General features: G+C 39.8%; 1 protein-coding gene across 3 annotated transcripts in view; it reads left to right on the forward strand.

The window, feature by feature from the left end:
• PRKG2 (protein kinase, cGMP-dependent, type II) overlaps positions 1 to 20,769 on the forward strand; it is a 124,482-nt gene that overhangs the window by 38,250 nt on the left and 65,463 nt on the right. For all 3 annotated transcript variants that reach the window (XM_005857417.2, XM_005857418.2, XM_005857416.2), the window contains 2 exons: positions 2,943 to 3,416; positions 20,188 to 20,354. In XM_005857417.2, coding sequence (XP_005857479.1) covers positions 2,956 to 3,416; positions 20,188 to 20,354 — 628 coding nt within the window. In that variant the 5' untranslated portion in view covers positions 2,943 to 2,955. The remainder of the gene's footprint in view (positions 1 to 2,942; positions 3,417 to 20,187; positions 20,355 to 20,769) is intronic.

Genomic DNA, 20,769 nt, shown 5'->3' on the forward strand with positions numbered 1-20,769 from the left:
TGCCCCCAACCAAGGTACATGCCCTTGACCGGAATCGAACCTGGGACCCTTCAGTCTGCAGGCCGACGCTCCATCCACTGAGCCAAACCGGTTAGGGCCAAGCTCATTTCTTATTACTTTATGTGCTGCCTTCTGATTAGAAGAATGATTTTAATAACATATAGTTGCTAGATTGATGGAGCAACATCCTGTGGTTCATTTCTCTGTGTGGCTAGCAATACATATTTGAGAAATAGCTTATCTGTCTTAGTGACTGATACAGGAAACAGTGAATTCAATTAGGTTTTATGAAGCCAGACACTCGAAGCCTTGGCTTGAGGGACAAAAAAATTGAAATGGGTGAACTCACTAAGAAATCAGACATAGTATTGAGCCATTTGGTAACTTACATATCCTAAATTAGTGACTTGAAAGATGGGTTGCTCTCATTTCATCCCTCTTTGGAATTGTAAATAACTTGAAAGATTTATACAGCTTTCAAACGTATTCCACTAAGACCAGATAATAGTTGGTGTTCTGGGAGAATTTAGCATCTTCTACTTAATCGTGCTTCAGGTTTGTAAAATTATTGTTGGATTGGACAGAATGTTTTGAATGCCATTAGCAAAAATGATGCTAAGTCTTTTCATATTTAGAATTCTAGAACTGTTTTCTGTGTCAAATTTGAAGGCAAATTCATGGAACTATGCTCCTGATATAGTACATGACAGGTCTTAGTTAACAATTGTTCAATGAGTGAAAAATTAGTTGTTAGTTTAATGTTAGATTTAAAAGTTTTTGTATTCACTTTTGTTTTGTTTTCTTTTTATAGGGCAATTCCTTTTCCCCCAACTCCCTTCCTTCCATCCTGCCTTGGTTCAGTAATGCTTGTCCATGTACCAAAAATGTGCATGTAGAAGATGGCTCATAGCTGCATGCTACAAATGTGCGCACATTAATTTTGGATGCCTTTGGGAGCACCCTCTCATGCCTGTCATTCAGAATCTCATTCAAGGTTATTCTTAGGTCCCAGTCTGATGTCTTCTGAATTGCTTCTTCAGGAGACAAGGGTATCCAGGGCTACTTCTTTGAATTCTAGTAGTATCCTCTTTGAATTCTAATCTCCTCAACCTTTTTATGTATTCTGAATAACTAGGAACAGTACGTGCCGCCAAGTCAACAGATATTGCAACATGTATAGGCTATTCTCTGGAGACTAATATTCATTAATGATTGCTTGGAACCTGACTTCTATGAATATCTAAGTACCACAAGATTACTTTTATAAGTACTTTTATTTTCTGTCTGTACCATCCATCGTAGGCAACCTACATTGGCCATTTGGCTGCATCTGTTTGAAACTTAGAGGCTGTTTTACATCTTTATGTCTCTGTCTTTATTGTTGTGGAGGTCATGATTATTCTGGGAAAGCCAGGGAAATCAGTGTAAGAATTTCATTTCTCTCTGAGTTTGAAATTTGGAGGGAGAGAGGGGCAAGAATGTGTGGGTTATATAACTTCAAAATTTCATTGATCTCTTCTGATTAGATAATGAGAGGAAATTAAACTTAATTCACAAGTGTTATAATGCTGCTTTGGTTATGGCTATCAAAAACTGCACATGCAGAAGTATGAAGTTCAAATAGGTAGCCTAGAATGATTTAAATGTATCTTAATCAATCAAAGCAGTATTTTCCCAGTTTCACCCTTTAGAGTTCTTTTTAAAAAAATATATTTTATTGATTTTTTACAGAGAGGAAGGGAGAGGGATAGAGAGTCAGAAACATCGATGAGAGAGAAACATCAATCAGCTGCCTCCTGCACACTCCCTACTGGGGATGTGCCCGCAACCAAGGTACATGCCCTTGACTGGAATCGAACCTGGGACCCTTGAGTCTGCAGGCCGAAGCTCTATCCACTGAGCCAAACCGGTTAGGGCTAGAGTTCTTTTTGTGTTTGCTCACTTGTGCTTATTATCTGCAGATGATGTATTTTCTGTTTTCACTGAATTGACTCAATAAGCCTGTTACCCAATCTAGCCTCCACTTAAGCAATAATATCAATGAGATCCCAACTTTGTGGTGCCCATCATCTATATTTCTAATGATGTTAAAATAAATGCATAGCGATTGAACTACAAAATATTTCTGAACCAACTAAAATCATTCCTCGTACTTCTGATCTGCTTTTCACTCACTGGATGTGGGGCCACTTGGGGGCCTACACTGAGGATATTCTTAACAGGATAAAAAAGGAGCCTTGTACCATAGGTCATCATTTATGGACAACATTGGCTTCAGGATAAAAAGTGAAGGATGTAGAAGAATCTTCGTACCTCTCTTTTACCTTCTAGTAATCACAATCCAGAAGATTTTGTTCCTCCTCCTCCACCCCTTCTTCTTCTTCATGCAAAACTTAACAGGTACCCAGGGCAGGAGAAAAGTGCTAATAAAGCCACACCAGCTCTGCCTCCTCCTGCTGTGGAATTCAGATGTGTTATCTTCTAAATGCGGGAAGGGTTCCTTAATGTAGCCTCTCAGGGAGCTGTGAGACTTGTGACATTTCCAAGCCTCCGCTGCTGTAGCTGCCCCTGTGTGTTTTATCTCTGCCATGCTTACATCCAAATCGCAGCTCTGTTGTGATGCTTTTGACAGCTGTCCGGAGAGAATGACCAAAGAGAACAGCAGGTAACACAGGCCATTTGTGCAAAAGGCAAAGGTGTGATACTTGTGCCAGCAAAGGGACAGAGTACAATGAAACCAAATGCCCACTCCTCCTCCTGGAGGGATAAAAGAAATGGATCAATAACTTTCCTTCTGGAAGCATGGGGGAATTTAGTATTTATCAAACAATGATGACATCTATGCTTCTATTTATGAAACAGATGGGAATGAGAGGAGCGCTGAGGGGACTTTAGGACGTGAAACTCCACTGGGTAATTCCCAATTCTGTGCCCTCTCTCAGGTCCTTGAGCAAAATGGGAAATGGCTCAGTGAAACCCAAACATCCCAAGCATCCAGATGGCCACTCCGGGAACCTCACCTACAATGCCCTGCAGAGCAAGGTGGCAGAGCTGGAGAGAGAGCTGAGGAGGAAGGATGCCGAGATCCAGGAGCGGGAGTACCATCTGAAGGAACTGCGGGAGCAGCTGTCGAAGCAGACTGTGGCCATCGCGGAGCTCACGGAGGAGCTGCAGAACAAGTGCATCCAGCTGAACAAGCTGCAGGATGTGGTGCACATCCAGGGCGGCAGCCTGCTTCAGGCCTCTCCAGAGAGGATCCCTCTGGAGGTGCACCGGAAGACCTCGGGGCTGGTCTCTCTCCACAGCAGGAGGGGAGCAAAGGCTGGGGTGTCTGCCGAGCCAACAACCCGAACCTATGACCTCAACAAACCCCCTGAATTTTCCTTTGAGAAAGCAAGAGTCAGGAAAGATTCCAGGTAAGACTTTCCCATAATATTAAGACTCAGATAGCCTTAATATTATGAAACACTAGAGTGATATTCATTAAGCCTCGTCAATATTATTACCTTTTCAGATTTGGGGATAAGAGACTTCTAAAATGGCCTTGCTTTGCAGTAGGGTCTCTCTTTAAGAAGAACTTTTCTTTAAAGCATGAATTGTGCTTGAACGTTGATTCATGATATGTGCAACTGAAAAGCTGAGTTTACGAAAGTCATTTCCATTATCTTGACAACCCTATGGGAGTGAAAAGGTAGTTTTAAGGACATCTACCCTTCTCTCTTTCTATAGGAGTGGACTTAAAAGTGTACACAGATTACAATGAATTATGACTATGTATAGCAAAACCACTAACTAGCACTTAGTATTCAAATGTTATGAAAATGGAATAAGCTGGAGCTTCAAAACTGGATGAATTCATTCATTCACCCATAGTTCAGATTGAGCACTATAATGCTTTCTTCCAGCCACTGTTAGATGCTAAATAAATATCAGTGAATAAATAGACACAGAGCCTTTCTCAGCAAGAGATAGTATACATGGAAACAAGTAAACATTGTCTAATGATTAATTGGGATAAATGATATGATGGGTATAGTCCAGGGGTGGGCAAACTTTTTGACTCGAGGGCCACAATGGGTTCTTAAACTGGACCGGAGGGCCGGAACAAAAGCATGGATGGAGTGTTTGTGTGAACTAATATAAATTCAAAGTAAACATCATTCATTACATAAAAGGGTACGGTCTTTTTTTTTTTTAGTTTTATTCATTTCAAACGGGCCGGATCCGGCCCGCGGGCCGTAGTTTGCCCACAGCTGGTATAGTCGGTGGTATCTGGGGTTAGGGGAAGAGAAGGACAAAGGGGCAACAGAATTTGGATTGCCCAGGAGGCCTGGCTGAGGAGGTGACCTTTAACTGAGACCCAAAGGAGAAAAAGGAACATAAACAAGGTGGAAAAGATATTTCAGGCAGAGGGAACAATTAAAAGCTAGAATTAATTTTAAAGATAAGGATTTTTTAGAAGAACATGTAACTATGTACCACATCATTCTTGTATGTGTATTTTGTATGTGGATAGGCGTGTGTGTGTGTGTGTGTGTGTGTGTGTGTGTGTGTATGGGGGGGGGGTGTATACATTTTTTTTCTGGTTCAAGTTTGAATTTCCTTACCAGGAGAGATTGACTAGAAACATCATGAGTGAGGGTCTTCTTTCGGAATTATTTTTAAGTGAGTATTTATTAGTTGAAATTAGATCTTTTGCCTTGATAATGTCTTGGCTGAGCTGGATCTCTCTTGAAAAATGCAAGATTTGTGATATTAAGACAAATTTTAATTTATTCACTGACACAAGTAATATAAATCAAGATAAAACAACTGACTTAAATGAATAAATGATTAATTTTGACAACAACTAGAAAGGCAGGTTAAATTCATCAATTTGTTGACTGTACTTGACACATAGTGAATGATTGATAAATATTTGCTAATGAAACAAATCATTCTGGATTATTAGTAATATTATTCTGTGGCTGAAAGAAATCTAATAGTTCAGGAGAGTGTTTTTAAGCCAAGATTTTTAATTATAGTTGGTTTAGAAAGGTCTTATTTATTCCCTTTAATAATTACTTATTTTTAATGGTGCAAATTCAGAAATGATAAATTTTATAAACTTATGCTTGTTTGTCAAAAATTGATATCATCCAGTATTCTCTTCTGATATGTCAGAGATATATGCACATTTGGCAATATTAAATATTACGTATTATTACTATACTAGTAGCCCTGTGCACGAATCCATGCGTAGATCGCTGCCGCCCTCCTGTAGCTCTCCGTCCACTGCCCTCTCCTGTAGCTCTCGGCCTCCTGCTTGCTTGCTGCCCTGCCCCCTCCTTTAGCTGTCTGCAGCCCACTTGTAGCCAGTAGGTCACTGCTGCCCTCCTGTAGCTCCCCTCACCCTCCTCCCTCCTCCCCGCCCCTCATAGCTTGCTGCCCTGCCCCCTCCTGTAGCTCTCCGCAGTCCGCTTGTACTTCGCTGGCCCACCCTCCTGCTGATCCATGATCTGGTCATGATGCGCTTGGTCGTTAACACCTGGCATAATGGCTAATTAGCATGTTCCTCTCTTATTATATAGGATATGTATACTAGTACATAAGCACAATATATTATTTACCCACTCACAAAGAAATCTTTCAAATAGCAGTGAGCTTGTATATCTGGGAGAAGTGTGGGAGAATTTAAAGCAATTCATCTTTCACCCTCTCCCTACATATTCCACCAGATTTCTTCTCTGGAATGAAGATTATGTTCAATTATTTTGTTCCAAAGACTTATGTCCTTCTTGAAGCAAAACACCATTCTCTTGGTGTTAGGCAACTGAACAGTCCAGGATAAATATATTTCTTTGTAATTCTTTGTTATAACCAGGCAAAGAAAATCAGCAGTTATTTTCTGGCCAAACCACCTGTCTATAGTGAGTGAGACACAGAAGAGCGAAGACATTATAGCTCTTAAATAAGATTGAGCAATGATTCTCCTCCTCATCAAAGCAAGCCAGATGGGTGCAGATCTGTGTTGCGGTCATGACTTAGAAACAGGCTCATTGATTCCTTAATGATTAAGTCCTTAGGAAACCAAACTAGATCACTGATGCCCTAATATTCCCCATGTGCTTTTATAGAGCCTTGTGGTTCTAAATTGGAAATTAATTAGAATATGGGAGCCACTCTTTTCTTGTTGACTGATTTTTATCTCATGTGTGAAGTTTGTGCCTCAGTTTTTCTTACAAAATATCTCTCTCTTTACCTCTGGAATAACTGACAAAACACAGGTGACATCATCAAATTTCCCTTTTTTTTTTTAAAGTGCTCAATATTGCAATTCATTTTCCATTTTTAAACAGTTTCAGTTTTAGAGAAAAGCCATAAGTAAACTGGATATTTTTATATATCTTTTATACAGCCTGTGAACAATTTTGTAAAAAACAATTTTCTAGAAGTTAGATCATTTAAAAAGATGGGAGCATCATTCACTGATAAAGGGATGATGTCAGTATCCATTGGTTTGGCTAACGTGTCCCAGCAGTGCTGTTAGATAATAGAGTATTTAAGATATCCATCAAAATTGTTCCTTCATTTATTGTTTAGGTTCAAATGCTTTATTTGTTCAACTTTTATAAACTTTCCTGGCTGAATTTATGACAAATTCATTTCTACTAATATGTGTCCACTACATTTTAAAACCATGTATTTTTATTGATTTCAGAGAGGAAGGGAGAGGGAGAGAGAGATAGAAACATCAATGATGAGAGAGAATCATTGATCGGCTGCCTCCTGCATGCCCCACACTGAGGATCAAGCCCACAACCCGGACATATGCCCTGACTGGGAACCATGTCTTCCTGGTTCATAATTCGATGCTCAATCTCTGAACCACAGCCGGCGCAGATCCACTACGTTTTGGATAAAGTCTCTCTTCCCCTCTGCATCTGAAAGCTAGAAAGGCTTCCAGTCTTTTTCTCAAAAAGGATGTCTCTGATGAATATTCATCCCTCCTGCAACCCACAGGAGTAGGGAGATAGGAAGTACTGACAGAAACCAGAGAATAACATTTGGGGAAATGGTAGACTTGCAATTTGAGGATTCAGATTCAATAATTCACCAGAAACCCTACAACCCATGCCACAGCAGTCTGAAACGCTGCTGAGCCCCTGCTCAAATGTATTATCAATGGCCAGTGAATCTCACCAACTGCCAGGCAGCCAGCTGTGTTGTCCTCTACCCATTCAGTGTACTTGTAGATCCCGAAGGGGTAGCTCAAACTGTATCCATAGTTACTTCTCCTTGCTTTCTTTATATGGAGGAATTTATATGCTCTACTGCCATTGGGCAACCCTTGAAATCTGTCTCTTGCAAAATCCAAGGGTCAACTTTTTAAGAGCAGGTTCAAGACTTATTCAGTGTTGTCCAATAGAACTTCGGAAGTGCTGGAAATGTTCTGTAACCTATGTTGTCCAGTATGGAAGCCAATGTCAAAATGTGGCTGTTGAGCACTGGAAGTGTGTGGCCAGGGTCACTAAGGAATTCAGTTTTTAATTTTAATTAATTTAAAGATTAAATTAGCCACATGTGGCTAATGGCTACTGTATTGGATATTGCAGTTTTATATTATGTGGGTATTTTTTGTTTGTTTGTTTGTTTTCCATAACCTCTATCCTCTGAGATGAAGATGATGACCTAGTGAAGTTTGGGAAAACTTCATAGACAAAATAAGACCTGTGTTTGGTTTTAGGACAGAGCCACAGAAAATGAGTGTGTGCCTGTCAGACCGAGGTGGGCACAAGGTGGAGTCACTCTTAAGCTGTATTAAACCTTCAGTGTCGTATCATAGGAGTTTGTAGTGCTTTGGCTTTGTTCCCACTGACCATGGCAGATCTTCAAAAGGGTGCAACTATGTGGGCATGAGGCCCATTTCTATTACAGGTACCCCGCCTTCCCGAAGTATCATAAACCACGATGAGTCAGAGCACTACAGTTTATCACTGTCATCTCTGATTGAAATTTATTGTGGTGAGCATAGGAGACTTTAGAGCTAGAACCTTAGAGGTTGTTTCAGGCTACCCCACTTACAGGAGAAGTGAGGAAGCAGGTGCAGGGGAACTGCAGAGCTGAGATTAGAATCCAAGATTCTTGACTTTGAAACCAGTTCTTCCCCTTTACAATCCCAATGTTCCCAGACTTCCCACAAAGCTCTAAGGCCTCAAGTCAGGCCAGTCTGGGTGCCAGTCTGCTTTATTTTGACATGCTCTATGGATTGGTAGGAGGAATGATCATGCTTCCTGACTTCTTCCAAGTAGAGCTGAACAGAGCTTACCCCAGCCCTAACCCTAACAGTGCATCAATGTTCACCGAGTGTTGAATCCTCAAAGCTCAGACCGTGTGAAAAGAACACAGAGAATGGGTTTGATCCATCTGATAGCACACACTGTGACTATCAAGGGCAGAGGAAGGGGAGAAAGTTCAGATAGCATTTTTGTTCATGACTGAGTCTGCCTTGAGACCAAGACAACCACGTATCCAGAGGTCAGCCGTTTCACTGAAATGGCATTTTCTGTTTATGTAGACATCGTTTAGCAAGCTTCACCACTGGCAGAGCAAAATTAGGAGCTTATGTTGACTGTCTGCTGTAACACAGGCAAATTAATCAGAGACATCTGGCAAGTTGCTGGTCTGCCTTTTCCCTGAGAACGCTTGAATTATCATTTGAAACTATTGTTCTTTGGGAAAGGAAAGATAAAACGAAGACTTGCCTTCTGACTTCAGATGCTGACTCTGTTTTAGAAGGGCAATGCTTTTCCTTTGTCGCTCCCACCCCAGGATCAGAAGAGGTAGAAGCAGAAAATGCCAGTGAGTCATCTTTTTAAAGAAGCAGAGTGTGAAAGAGTGTATTTGTTATTATTATTTGTGCTTCCTTTCTAAAGAGGTGCTGAGCATTTGTATGTTCATTATAAAAATGTAGCTCCTTTATTGAACAGGAGTGTTATGGAAAATAGTAGTAGTTATAATAACAATATTTGTTTATCACTAGTTCCGTGCCAGGCACCACTCTGAACACTTCACAAATATTGGATCATATCATCCTTACAACAAACCTATAAGGTAGATATTATTATCAACCCCATTTTATATGTGAGAAACTGAGGCATGCAGAATTGATTAATTTGCCTAAGGTGACACTTTTATATTTTGATATTTTTTAATGTTGGAACCAGAATTAAAGCCTGCTATCTAAAGTCTCTTCTAACAACTCCTATATACCACTTTTCCAAGATGAAAAGTAGAGAACTCTTCACATTTTAGCTGGAAAGCCTTGGACAAAAATAAATATATAATTGGAAATAGATACATTTGTAATTTTTTTGTGTTTTTTTGGGGGGATATGATCACAAACATCTTCCTGTTGTTGTTATTTCTCCCTGAAAATTATGCTTCCAGAAAGTGCTGCCCTGGTGTAAGTTTGCAATAGGGAAAACTTTTTCTGGGGGTAAGAGATAAATAAACTTTTTTTTCTTCCATGAAATAGTGCCTTAGATATGGCTATCTGAGAGGTTCTAGATGTAGATTTTACATAGATAGGTTAGGGAAAACTTTAAAAGTGCATAGACAAACACTTTATTATTAGTTGGACAGTTAAAAAATTCATATGTATGCTTATTGATACTATTGCCTTAACCTGAGTCTTCAGCAAAGCAAAGAAATGAAGATACATAAGGGAGGAAGAAGAGAAAAGTTCAATTTTGTGGTGATTCGATAACCGGAAGCTGTGGGTGAAGGTAGCTGGGTGTCTGAGGGAAGTGGTCAGCGTGTTTGAAAATGGAAGGTTATGTTTCATAGCAATAATGTGCCTGCAGACATCCAGGTCAGAACTAGCTAGCTACTGCGGGATGGGGTGAGAAAACCAAGTTCGGGGTTAACTGCTAGATGTCTGTTGTTTTCATTACATCATCTCATGGAGGCTGGGAACTGGCTCATTGTCTAATGAAGAGGGTGTTGCTTTTCTGTTGTACCAAAGGTGAAATGAAAGCTCAGAGTCAAACAGCTTGCTCACGGTCATGCTGTGGTCGTTTCTTGAACCACGTTTCCAATCTGAGTAGGCTGATGTCAACGTGTGTTCTCTACCACCGTGTACCCAACTCTTACGGGTGGTGCTGCCCACAGTGTGACTCGCGCCCCCTTGGAGTTGGGGGGAGAGGTAGGGAGCAAGGAGAAGTTGAAGAACCTGCCTGAAATTCAGTGGCAGCTGCCTTGACATCTTGAAGTGAAATAGGCTTGGTCTAGACCTTCTGAGTCCTGGCACCCAGCCCCTCTCACTTCCTGCCCTGCCTTTTCTTCTTTCTCACTAGGACCCAAAGGCCCCTGGGCTCCCCTCATTCTGCACCCTCACCCTAGCCCCCTCTCAACCTCTCAGATTACCTTCTGCTTGGTTTATAGCCACCCTTTGCTCCTCACTTTATCCTCAAATCTCCCAGCCTGCCAGTTGTCAGGTGTTAGGGAAATGTTTAATTATTAAGCCTCAGAAAACACTGGGGATTCTAAGACCTATTGTTTTGAGTAGTCAACGGTTTCCATGCTCACAAGCATTTCATGCCAGTTCCCTGCTAGATTCCAGGAAAGAGTGCAGTCGAAACAGTGTAGTTGAGAAGACAGTGGCCTTTTCCTCTTTGCTTGTCCAATCGGAAGGAGGCATTGTCACTGACCTTTGCCTCCTAGTAAGTGGTGCAGTGTTTCCAGGGGAGCCTCCCTTTTCTTTTCTGGAAGCCTAGGCAGCTCAGCTCATGTCACCTGACTTTTTCTAGGGTTTAACCTGCAATAAAATTTTCAAGAAGGGGGAAAAGATCTGAAGCCAGGAATAATGCTTTTCAGTTTTTAGACTCTGAAAGTACCTCCTATGTGAAAGATACATTTCTTGAAATTTTTATCCTTTGACCAAAGCTATTTCCTTTCTTTAAAGTCTCATCTATTTAATAAAAGCCTAAGTGACTGTTATGGTGGAATGACCAGAATGACCGGTTGCTATGATGCGCACTGACCACCAGGAACTGCCCCCTGCTGATCAGTACGCTCAATGCAGGAACTGCCCCCTGGTGGTCAGTATGCTCCCATAGCGGGAGCGCGGCTCAGCCAGAAGCTGGGCTCACAGCTGGCGAGCACAGTGGCTGTGGCAGGAGCCTCTCCGCCTTCATGGCAGCACTAAGGAGCAGCAAGCCAAGTGGTAAGGAGCAGGTAGTAGGTGGGCAGTAAGGAGCGAGGTATGTCTGACTACCAGCTTAGGCCTGATCCCTGTGGGGAGCAGGCTTAAGCCGGCAGGCGTATATCTCACAAGGAGTCCCGGACTGCAAGAAGGCGCAGGCCAGGCTGAGGAACCTCCCTCCCCCAGTGCATGAATTTCGTGCACCGGGCCTCTAGTTTTAAAATAATTCGTTTCCTCTCCTCTATGCTGACTCCTCCTTAGAAGTATTTGTTGTAGACCTTTCAGCATAGTCTTGCGTCACAGTTTTTTGCGATCTACAGCTTGGAATTATACATCTTATAGTATATAATTCATTCTAAAGTGTGAGTGATAAGGAACTTCCCAAATTCCTATTAATCCTTCCAGGAATATTTGCTTGTCATGCCAAACTAATTTTAATTGGTAAATTTCAACCATTAGTTTGGTGGTCTTTTGGGGGTTTGTAGATCAAGCTCAGGGAAATATAAAAGAAAGATCTGCATAACTTCCAGTTATTTCTCTCCAGGTGAGACCTAGGTTAAGGCAATAGTATTTACAGTTCTTTCTTAGAAATAGAAATTCAGAAAAACCTAAGCATATTAGTTTTCTATTGCTCCATAACAAGTTACTACAAACTTAGTAGCTTAAAACGATACATATTTGTTATCTCAGCATTTCCGTGGGTCCAGAGTCTAGGCATGGCTATTTAGGCCATCTACTTGGGATTTCACAAGACTGCAGTCAAGGTGTCAATTAACTCTGTTCCTTTCTAGAGCTTTCTAGAAAAGATTGCTCTCTAAGCTCACGTGATTGTTGGCAATATTCCGTTCCTTGTAGTTGTAGGACTAAGGTCACCAGTTTCTTGCTGACTATCAGTTGGGGCTACCCTCACCTCCTAGAGGCTGCTCAGTTTCCTACTCTGTGTCCCTCTTGCAGGCCCTCTCACCATATGGTGCTTACTTCTTCAAGGCCAGCTAGAGAATCTCTTCACAGTTGGCTAAGATGAAGTCTTCTATAGCATCCACTGAGTGAGCCTCCCAATACCATTTCTATATTCTGTTGATGAGAAGCAAGTCATGGATTCCATCCCCACTCAAGGGGAGGGAATGATAGAAGAGCATGACAACAGAGGGGCTTTCTGAGAATTCTGTACACCATGCCCTTTGGCTTCTCTGATATGAGATTCCTGGCTAAGATTCTTGGTCATGCCATACATAAAAGGTCCGGACTCTTAAACACACATGTTTATAGCAGCATCATTTGCAATAACCAAAAGGTGAAAGAATGGATGAACAAAATACAGTATATACATAGAGTGAGATATTATTTAGCCTTAAAAAGGAAGGCAATTCCTTCCTTTTTCTTGCTACCACATTAATGAACTTTGAAGACATTATGCGAAGTGAAACAAGCCAGACTCAAAAAGACAACTATTGTATTTTTCCACTTATATGAGGTACCCGGAGCAGTCAAATTTATAGACATATGAAGTAGAATGGAGGTTTCCAGGGGCTGGGAGGCAGAGGGGAGCAGGGAGTTATCATTTAATGGGTACGGACTTTTAGTTTGGGAAGATGAAGAAGTTCTGGAGATGGATGGTGGCAATAGTTGCAAAATGAGAATATACTCAATGCCACTGAACTGTGCACTTAGAAATGATTAAAATGATACAGTTTCCGTTATGTATATTTTTCCACAATTAAAATAAAAGCTCAGAGTCCTGGGGCTGACTGGACAGCACACCCCCAAGTGCGAGGCTATCCACACAGGATGCTGGGAGGAGAGAGAGAGAGGAGTGTAATATTTTTCTCTTTTCTGTATTTATGAGTAATCTTCAAAGAAGAATGAGATATGACAAAGTCTTGTGACAAACAAACATTGATTATTGTTACTTAATCAGTTATTGCTAATTACTTAATAGTAATTGATTTCTTGATGAGTCTTCAATAGAGGTATGTTCCCAGTGATGTGTAAATATAGAGCAGCGGTTCTCAACCTGTGGGTCGCGACCCCTTTGGCGGTCGAACGACCCTTTCTCAGGGGTCGCCTAAGACCATCCTGCATATCAGATATTTACATTACGATTCATAATAGTAGCAACATTACAGTTATGAAGTAGCAACGAAAATAATTTTATGGTTTGGTCACAACATGAGGAACTATATTTAAAGGGCCTGAAGGTTGAGAACCACTGATATTGAGGGAAAGGACAGCTTCAAACTCCCTTGTATTTTATTGTTTACAGCTGTAATTCTTAACCTCAAGTGGACACTATGAGCACCTGACCAGTATTAAAAAAAATACTGATTTTTGGGTCCAGTCCCCAGGGAGTCTGATTAATTTGGGTTGAGGTCAGGGCCCTGGACATCAGGATTTATAGAAGCCCTCGTGATGAGTCTAATGGAAAGAACAGCTTCAAACTTCCTTGTATTTTATTGTTTACAGCTGTAATTCTTAACCTCAAGTGGACACTATGGGCACCTGACCAGTATTAAAAAAAATACTGATTTTTGGGTCCAGTCCCCAGGGAGTCTGATTAATTTGGGTTGAGGTCAGGGCCCTGGACATCAGGATTTATAGAAGCCCTCGTGATGAGTCTAATGTGTAGTGACCTTTGAGAAGCATTTTGTTAAAGGAACAGGTTCCCTGCAGTTGAATCCAGAAATATCCAGTTTGAGGGTTGGAGAGCAATACTCCTTACAGACATTTAAGGAAACGATTTGCCATTTCTATCTAATTACCATGCAGCACAATGATGGTTATGCATATCATGGAGTGTGTCAGATTTAACTTCCTTGTATGTTTTGGTGGTTTTCAGCATTTTATTATTAAACTCTGCTCGTCGATGCTCATGGGAATAGGATCATCTGCATACATTTATGAAAGGGGAAGAGAAATGTTTGTTGTAAGCACGAAGGAACAGTAAACATGATTAAATTACACCCACACTTAATTAATGGGCAATAGGGTGAGAGAGTTGACAGGAGAATGTCATGCTCATTTTCCGATTACCCAGGGAATGACCTCATCTTTCTCATGCTAGTTTCTCAAATTATAAACTTGTGCTTTCATTAGGTGTGTGTTTTTCTTGTTTGTTTATCACTCGACACATTTTTGGGAGAAGGAAATAGATGCTTATCCTGCTTATTATCTGTGCCTTGTTTCCTAGGTGACCGGCAGGCCCACCTCCACTCCTGTCTCTGTACCCATGATTTTTAAAGTAGGAGAAAGAAGTTGCATGTCCTTTAGCATTAATTTTGTTGAGTTCCTACTACATGCCAGAGAATTCTAGATTTTTTTTGGTAATAAGAGGATGAAGAAAGCATAGTCACACTCTTGAAGATCACAGGTTTTTTTGGGGAAATTAAAATTTATTGCAGTCTTGTATGATGAATCTTCTAAGGTGTACAAAGGAAGGAGGGAGCATCCTTGGTTTAGTGGGATCAGAGAAACCTCCATCGAAGAGATGACCTTGAGCTGGGTTTTGAAGGAGGAATGGAAGGAGGAATTGAAGGGAGTCAAAGTAGCCTGTCACAGTTGCGGGCCTGGGGTACCTTGGGCATGGAGGGACGCTGGCTCGGCTGTGGGCTGGACTGTCAGGAGTTTTACCAACACTGTGAAGGAGCCTCCGTAAATAAAGGCAGGTGTTAAGAATAGGGTTTCTTTTTTTTTGCTTGTTTGTTTGTTTGTTTTTTGTTAATCCTCATCTAAGGATATTTTTCCACTGATTTTTAGCGAGAGTGGAAGAGAGAGGGAAAGTCAGAGAGAAACATCAATTTGAGAAAAACACACGGTTGCCTCCTGCAAAGGTCCAGACCAGAGCCTGGCCCAGGGAGGAGCCTGCAACCAAGGCTTATTTGTTTGTTTGTTTGTTTTTTGTTAATCCTCATCTAAGGATATTTTTCCACTGATTTTTAGCGAGAGTGGAAGAGAGAGGGAAAGTCAGAGAGAAACATCAATTTGAGAAAAACACACGGTTGCCTCCTGCAAAGGTCCAGACCAGAGCCTGGCCCAGGGAGGAGCCTGCAACCAAGGCGAGAAAAACACACGGTTGCCTCCTGCAAAAGTCCAGACCAGAGCCTGGCCCAGGGAGAAGCCTGCAACCAAGGTATGTGCCCCTGACCAGAATCCAACCCAGGACCCTTCGGTCTGCAGGCCAACCCTCTATCCACTGAGCCAAACCGGCTAGGGCAAGAATAGAGTTTTTAGAGTTGTTTTAACTGGAAGGTTTTTAAGTTGCTGGTAAGTTGCTGCCCTATAACAGGAATAGCTGTCCTTTATGTAACATATTTTACATGCCAGGCGCCGTTCTTAGTGCTTTATATTGTTAACTAATCTAATTCTCATAGAAATCCAGTGACTCATGGACTGTTATTATCATTTTACAGCTGAGAAAACTCAAGATAAAGTGACTTGCACAGGGTTCCACCATTAGTAATGGCAGAATTAGGAATCAGACCCTAGTAGTACAGTTCCAGATGTTGTGCCCTTGACAAGTATGATTTACAATATGATTTCTGGGTCATATGTAATAAAGCTATGAAATGTCACCCAAGTTAAGTTACCTTGGCCTCTGTGCTCACAAGAAATCCCAGATAGATAAGAGGTGTTGGCCCCTGCTTTTCACTAAGCCTCATGCAAAGAAGTCTGCAAGCTGCATGCCATGACCCAACAAAAACAAACAATGAGAGCATAGGCCTTTGATACACAGGGCCTGAGAAGGAAGATTGAGGGCCCAGCATAACAAGAACTGTCAGTGGACTTTGAAAAATTAAACTTCCTGAAGCAATTTAGCGGACAAGAATTTATTGCTTCAAAGAATGTTGATTACCTACATTGGGGGTATAAAAGGATTATAAAAGGATTACCTATGCTGCCAGTAATGGGCATGCATTTGAGATCCAGTCCTATTGGAGGAACTTTGAACTGAGCAGAGGGGCTTGACAGTGCCTCTTTGTTTCTCCATGGTTTCAGAACTTTTCCCATCCCACAGAAAATTATTACTACTACCACCATCAACTATTACTACAACTGCCATTTATTGTTTACTGGCACCTTACCTTAGTTAATGTGCATAATATTTCTATAATTATGATCACCATGCTCTATTCACATAGGAGAAATCTGAGACTCAGAAAGGTTAAGTGAGCCCTAGCCAGTTTAGCTCAGTGGATAGAGCCAGAATGTTTAGCAATTTTGAATAAAGCTGAAGGGTCTCGGGTTTGATTTTATTCCAATCAAGGGCACATACCTCGGTTGCAGGCATGATCCCAGCCCCGGTGGGGGTGCCAGTTCGCCAATCGATGTGTCTCTCTCACCTTGATGTTTCTCTCTCTGTCTCTCCCCCTCCCATCCACTCTCTAAAAATCAATGGAAAAATATCCTTTGGTAAGAATTAACAGCAACAATAACAAAAAGAAAGGTTAAGTGACCTGACCAATATTACAGCTGAGAAGTGTGGGGCAGCCAGCTGGGTTTTAACCTGGGATTTTCTGACTCCAAAGCCATACACATATTTTAATTTTTAAGTGAAATTTTTATTGAAGAACACAAATCATAGAGTGAACACACCCATGTAACTACTGACAGGTCAGGAAATAGAACATTACCAGCCCTCAGAAGCCCCTTTTGCTCTCTCCCAACCCCTACCCAATATCTCCACAAGGGGAGTCACTATCTATGCCAGTATGATCAGAGATTACCTTTTGCCTATTTTAGAATTCTATTTTAATGGAACTAGAAAGTATATACTCTACAGAGTTTGGCTTCATTTGTTTACAAGATTCACTTACATTTTGTACATGGCAGTGGTTCATTAATTATCAGTGTTATGTAGTGTGTGTTTCATGACTATACCACAATTTATTAATTTGCTGTTGATGGGCATTTGGTTGTTTGTCATGATTAGCAATTTTGAATAAAGCTGCCATGACCATTTTTGCATATGTCTTTTGGTACATTATTATGATTTATGATGGATATATACCTAGGGTGGAAATGGTGGGTGGTACACTTTATCTGAGTTCACATTTAATACAAATTGGTAAATCGTTTTCCAAAATGGTCTAACAAATATATACTATCACCAGCAATGTATGAGTATTAAGTTACTCTACATTCTTGCTGGCATTTGGCATTATCAATATTTCTCATTTTAGCCATTCTGGTGGGTATATTGTGGTATCTTATTTTGGCTTTGCTTTGCTTTTCCTTAAGAATTAACAAGGGTGAGCACTTTTTAAAGTATGTATTTTCCACTGATGTCTGCTTTTTCCCATATCTATGTATATTTGTTTGGGTTTCTGAACTTTCTGTTCAGTTCCAAAAGTATTTTTTTGTCCATCCTTGTGCTAAGAGTATATTCTCTTATTTTGATTAATAATTTTTGATATCTACTACTTTACATCTTCCAATTTTGTTATTGTTTTTCAAATTGTTATAACTGTTCTTGGGCATCCTTATAATTGTAAGAATTTTAGAATCAGCTTGTCAATTTTTATAAATTAAAAAAATATTGAATGGGATATCATTGAACCTGATCAATTTGAATAGATTCACATCATTAAAAAATTTAGTCTTCTCATTCATAACTGGGGCAGATGTCTCCATTTAGTTAGATTTTATTAATATGTTCTACTTTCCAGTATAGCGATCTTACACGTTTTTGGTAGATAAAATCTGATATAATTGATGTGTTTAATATCTTATAAAATGATGCCATTTCTAAAATTTCATTTTTAATTGTTTGATGCTGGGATATAGAAACACAATTGAATTTTCTTATTGACCTTGTATTTAGTGAGATGCTTAAAAATCACTTAAATGACACAGGGATTAGGGGCACCAATTCCCTTGAATAGTAAAAAACCAGGATATAATGTGTGACTCCCCCAAAACTTAACTACTAGGAGACTGCTGTTGATTGGAAGCCTTCCTGATAACATAAACATATTTTGTATATACATTACATACTGTATTATTGCTATAAAGTAAGCTAGAGAAAAGAAAATGTTATTAAGGAAAACCACAAGGAAGAGAAAACACATTTATAATGTTTATGGGGGGAAATCTGCATGTAGGTGGACCCATACAGTTCAAACCCATTTGTTCACAGGCCAACTATACTTCCATGGCATGTTAATGGAAGTTAAGCACCCTCTCCAAAAAAGAAAAGAAAAGAAAGAAATATAAATAAAAAAGACACTGAGCTTTGGAAAACATTAAACAGACTTGTTTACTGCAAGATTTATTTGAACCTTTAAAGTTATGCATTATGAAATTTCAAAATTATTTAAACTCAGCATACATTTGCTTATAAAGGACCAGTACTTCTTGGAACATATTTTGGGAAAGTGGGATATATCAGCATTGAGGAAACATTTGCTGGAATGGTAGGTACCCTGGCATGAAAGGCCCATGAAAGCTAGGGCTTTGGGGGTATTTTCTCAATGTGTATTAATTGAATGAATTGTTGGTTTTAGTGGATGAAGGAAGAATTAGATCTGGGTGAAGTCAGTTTTTTGGCAGGATTAATCTGACATCATAGTATAAGATGGACTGTAGGGGGGAATGAGGCTAGGAACTAAAGTACCCAAAAAGAAGCTGTTAAAGTTGTCCAGACCTAAGATTTTTTTTTTAATACTGTGGTGACATCCTTGAGCAAATGGAAACAAAAATGGATAAAAGGGATGTTTTTAAAGAGAATTGACAAGATTTGGTGATCGATTAGATGAAGAAAGAAAGAAGTTCTCAAGGTACTTAAAGAGTTTGGATGGTTGAGGATGATGGAGTCACTGTGGGGAAGGTGACATTTCTATACAAGACTTTATTGTGTTTCCTTCAGGTAGCCTGCTGAACTGATGGATGTAGTCATGAAGGAAGTGTCTAATTCCGTGACAGTTTACCTTGTGTTTGAGAACTTTCTGTGTAGAAAATGATTACAAGTTTTTAAACAGTAAAACTAGTGATGGGATAGAGTTTGGATGAAAAATACTGGAAAAAAAACACCTTTGTAAAAAAAATTGCACTGAGGTTGAGTGAGAGCAAATGTTTTGTACAAAGATTCTAACTTAGCTCACAAGCCAACGTGTCTTTTTTCTAGTTCATCAATTCTATGATATCTACATATACATATAAAGTATTCTAATTAAAATATTTTAAATTTTGGTAATGATGGTTGGATAATTTATTTATAGCTACTCTTTTCTAAAAGAAAGTAGAGTATTCTAGGATTATCAACTAGTGGGACTTATATTTTGGATATGAAAAGGCTGTGAGATTTAAAACGTAGGGTGTCTAGTCTAGACATGCTAAGAGGCAAAACTTAGGCAAACCCAGACTACTATCACCACCCTTTATGTCTGCTCAAACCTAACAAGTCCCAAGGGAGCTGACTTCTCTAGCTCAGAAGAGGCAGTGGATGGAATGAAATCAGCACAGACTTCAGACCCACAGACTTAGATTTAAATCCTAGAGGGAATAAGTTGTTTCTTACCTCTTAGTCTACTTATTCATAAAATAGGAATAATAATTATCTCACAGTATAGTGGTAAGGATTAAATAAGATGTAAAATAACTAGTACCAGAGGCAGTATGCATAACTGTATGCATACTAATAACAGTATGTATTTTAAATATGCCTTCTATCTTTGAACCAGATTTGCTTTCCATCCCAAAAGTCATGCGTCCATTAGTAGTGCATCTAGTGATCTTGAGAGATGCTACCTTTGTGATGAAGATAATTAGGAGTGATAATAAATTTGGTGTAATCATGATTACCATAAAATATTAAAAAAAATTTAAAGGATTTTACATGTAAGGAATAGTAGTGATAAGGGTCAAGTGTTGGTGGGGCTAGAAAACAAATTTGTCCTGCGGAAAAGTTGTAAGTACTTAGTTATATCCACATTCAAAATGAAATGAATCTAAACAGCAAAACATGGTTTTCCTTCATTGTAACAAACATCTCTTTTTCATTACAACAGTGAGAAGAAGCTCATTACAGATGCTCTTAATAAAAATCAGTTTTTGAAGAGACTGGATCCTCAGCAAATCAAAGACATGGTGGAATGCATGTATGGAAGAAACTACCAGCAAGGGAGTTACATTATTAAGCAGGGAGAACCAGGAAACCACATCTTTGTGTTGGCAGGTGGGTTTCACAGATTTTTCCAGTTATTGTATAACAAATATTTTGCCTATTATGATTTTTGCAAACATTTATGAAAATGCAAAAACAGTTTGCTGTGTTTGTAGGAAATGTAACAGATTGAGATCATGAAATAGTAACATTGTTGATCTATCATGATGATGATAAGACTTAATATTTACTGAATGCTTTCTATATGTCAAGCATCCTGTTGAACACTGAACAGAGAAATCCCATTCATCTTCCCATCAGTTCTGTTACTGGTTACTGATGTTGCCCGTATCTCCATGTTACTAATGTTGACTGTCACAGAGAGGTTAAGTAACTTATCCAAGGCCACACAGCTCCTAAGTGGTGGAGGTAGGATGCAAACTTAGGTGATCTGATTCAAGTCCATATTTTAATCACAGTGTCACTC

The sequence above is a fragment of the Myotis brandtii genome, unplaced genomic scaffold, assembly GCF_000412655.1.
Source record: "Myotis brandtii unplaced genomic scaffold, ASM41265v1 scaffold111, whole genome shotgun sequence".
NCBI classification, from domain to species: domain Eukaryota; kingdom Metazoa; phylum Chordata; class Mammalia; order Chiroptera; family Vespertilionidae; genus Myotis; species Myotis brandtii.